The sequence below is a fragment of the Eimeria acervulina genome, genomic scaffold (genome assembly GCF_000499425.1).
Source record: "Eimeria acervulina Houghton genomic scaffold, Eah_scaff403, whole genome shotgun sequence".
NCBI classification, from domain to species: domain Eukaryota; phylum Apicomplexa; class Conoidasida; order Eucoccidiorida; family Eimeriidae; genus Eimeria; species Eimeria acervulina.
The window spans coordinates 27,189-30,385 of NW_013549831.1; the positions used below are offsets into that span (position 1 = coordinate 27,189).

At 40.7% G+C, this 3,197-nt stretch overlaps 2 protein-coding genes across 2 annotated transcripts in view; both read left to right on the forward strand.

Moving 5' to 3' along the window:
* Window positions 1–421, forward strand: part of EAH_00036920 (CAM kinase, CDPK family, putative) — a gene marked incomplete at both ends in the record, with an annotated part of 2,089 nt that extends 1,668 nt beyond the window's left edge. Inside the window, one exon of the mRNA XM_013395582.1 lies at window positions 1–421. This exon is cut by the window's left edge and continues 45 nt beyond it. Within this exon, the coding sequence (XP_013251036.1) occupies window positions 1–421 (421 nt within the window).
* Window positions 422–1,064: 643 nt separating this feature from the next.
* EAH_00036930 (I WGS project CAKM00000000 data, strain SE8, contig 12, related) lies at window positions 1,065–2,426 on the forward strand (the record flags this gene model as incomplete). Its single annotated transcript, XM_013395583.1, has 4 exons — window positions 1,065–1,145; window positions 1,564–1,672; window positions 1,999–2,172; window positions 2,344–2,426. The coding sequence occupies 4 exons, from the start codon at window positions 1,065–1,067 to the stop codon at window positions 2,424–2,426; spliced, it is 447 nt and encodes a 148-aa protein (XP_013251037.1).
* Between the last annotated feature and the right edge of the window lie 771 nt (window positions 2,427–3,197).

The window sequence follows — 3,197 nt, forward strand, 5'->3', positions numbered from 1 at the left end:
ACTGTGGTACCGTGCACCCGAGTTGCTGCTGCAGTCGGCGGACTACGGACCGCCTGTCGATTTGTGGGCAGCCGGATGCATCTTCGCTGGCCTACTCACCAACGGGTACCATGCTACAACTCATCCTGCTGCTGCTGCTCCTGCTGCTCATCCTGCTGCTGCTGCTGTTGCTGCTGCTGCTGCTGCTGCTGATGATGATGATGATGATGATCATGATGCTGCTGATGATGATGATGATGATGCTGCTGCTGCTGATGATGATGCTGCTTATCCTGCTGCTGCTGCTGATGATGATGATGATGCTGCTTATCCTGCTGCTGCTGCTGATGATGATGATGATGATGCTGATTTTGATGCTGCTGATATTGATGTTGCTGCTGTTGATGCTGTTGCTTCTGTTGCTGCTGACGTCTTTATTTGAAGTTAATTAATTAATTAATTAATTAATTAATTAATTAATTAATTAATTAATTAATTAGTCAATTTATTTATTTATTTATTTATTTATTTGTTAGGCCCTTCCTTCCTGGGAAGACGGAGAAGCATCAGGTGAAGACTTTTTTGTTTTTGTTTGTTTAAGCTATCGAAGAATAAATTAATTATTTGTTTTTATTGTTTATAATAATATAATACTCTATTTATTATTTTATTTGTTTATATTATTATTAATATAATACTTTGTTTATTATTACTTCTTTTATTTTTTTAGTTTGTTTATTATAATAATAATAATCGTATATTAAATGCAGCATGTAATATTAAAGACATATTATTATATCTGTTGTTAATAATTATATTAAATGCATTATTTTGTTTTAAATATACTTCTTACAGTAATATTTATTTATTTAATTTATTTAAACAAACTAATGTATATATTATATTTTTATTAAACATATTATTATTATTTCTTAGTAATAATAATAATATTATATTAAGTGCATTATACTGCATTAACACAATAATATATATATATATATATATTTATATATATTTATTTCTATTTAATATGTTTAAACAAACAAAGAAGAACATTTTATGTGCAGATGTCTTTGATAACGACGATGGTGGGCACCCCCTCAGCTGCAGTTTTGTCTGCTTTTCAGTCTCTTCCTGGTTATAAGAATTTTAACTTTGAAGTAAAGGTATAATTAATTAATTAATTAATTAATTAATTATATTATTAGCTATTGTTCTTTATCTAATTAAATATATTTTATTTAGTTCTATTATGCAGATATTATCATTTACTTACAGCTGATTCTCCGTATTCAGCGAATTACATCAATGATATACTTCTTATTAATTAAACTCTTTTTCAGTCTTCAAACCCTAAACCCTAAACCCTAAACCCTAAACCCTAATGGCTCTACGCTGAGTACACATTTATACTTAGGGTTTAGAGTCTAGGGTTTAGGGTTTAGGGTTTAGTGTCTTAGGGTTTAGAGTTTTAAGGTTCAAGATTTAGACGGTTTAGAGTCTAGTATCTCGGGTTTTAGGGTTTAGGGTTTAGGGTTTAGGGTTTATGTGAGGGTTATGTTTATTTGTTTGTTTGAACTGCAGAAGGAGGGGGTTTTAAAAAGAGTTTTCTGCAGTCAGACCGACGCCTGCGTGGATTTGCTGCAGCAGCTGCTGGCCTTTGATCCCGCCAGCAGAATATCGGCTAGAGACGGTAAAGTGCTGGTGCTGTTGCTGCTGCTGCTGCTGTTGCTGCTGCTGTTGCTGCTGCTGTTGCTGCTGCTGCTGCTGTTGCTGCTGCTGCTGCTGCTGTTGCTGCTGCTGCTGCTGCTGCTCCAGTTGGTGTTGCTTCTTTTGCTGCTGTTGTTGCTGCATTTGCTGCTGTTGCTGCTCTTCTTGCTGCTGCTGCTGCATTTGCTACTGCCTCTGCACCTGCTGCTGCCGCCGTCCCGCTGCTGCATTTGCTGCATTTGCTGCTGCATTTACTGCTGCATTTGCTGCTGCATTTGCTGCTGCATTTGCTGCTGCTGCTGTGTGCAGCTTTGGCTCATCCCTATTTCTCTGAGGCGCCTGCACCCAGTTGCGTTCGTCTGCTGTCAGCAGCAGCAGAGCCGGTGCAGCCGAAAGCAAAAAGACTCTGTCGCGATCAGGAACACCCTGCTGCTGCTGCTGCTGCTGCTGCTGCTGCTGCTGTGTCTGCCTCGGATGCTGCAGGTCAGCAGGAACGCCATTACCAGCTGCTGCTGTTGCTGCTGCTGCTGCGTCTGCTGCTGTTTCTGCTGCTGCTGTTTCTGCTGCTGCTGCATTAGCTGCATTTGCTGCTGCTGCATTTGCTGCTGCTGCTGCTGGAGGTGTTAGTGTTATTGTCTGTGTTTGTTTATGAAGGAGAAGCAGACGATGAGGCCTCGTGGGTCGAAGCTCTGTCCAAACGCCAGCAGGCAGCAGCCCCCAGCCAGCTGCCTCTATAGCTAGCTAGCTACATAGCTAGCTAGATAACTAGCTAGCTAGCTAGTCTCTCTAGCTGGCTAGCTAGCTACCTATCAAGCTAGCTAGATAACTAGCTAGCGAGGTAGCTATCTAGCGAGCTAGCCAGCTACACAGGTAGCTAGCTAGTTAGCTGGCGAGTTAGCCAGCCAGCTAGTTCACAGTCTCCCTAGCCAGCTAGCTAGCTAGCTAGTCTCCCTATCTGGCTAGCTAGCTAGCTAGCTAGCTAGGTGAAGGTATAGCTGCGACTAGCCAACGTTTCTGAGGCTGTCAGCAGCGGGTTCTGATAACGCATTTTTTTGATTGACTTTCATCCACCTTAAACCCTAAACCCTAAACCCTAAACCCTTATATATCCTTGTCGGTATTGGGGTGTATACATTGAGCGCCTCTGCATGCACAGCTGCTGCTGCAGCAGCCGAGCGAGGGGCTTGCTGCTGCTGCTTCTGCTGCTGCTGCTGCTTCTGCTGCTTCTTCTGCTGCTGCTGCGCAGCAAAGAGTTTTATTTTGTATTTATTTATTGAACGATGTTTGTATGGCTGACGCAGTGCTGTCTCTCTTTGTTAGCAGCAGCAGCAGATATAAGCTGTCTCTGTTTGATTGTCTACCACATTATTATTATTATTATTATTATTATTATTATTATTATTATTTTTAATTTGCTTTTTATTTGCTGCTTCTGCACGGGTGCTGCTGCACTTTTCTTATTTTTATTCACGAGGTCTCTGTCTCTAATATATATATATATATATATA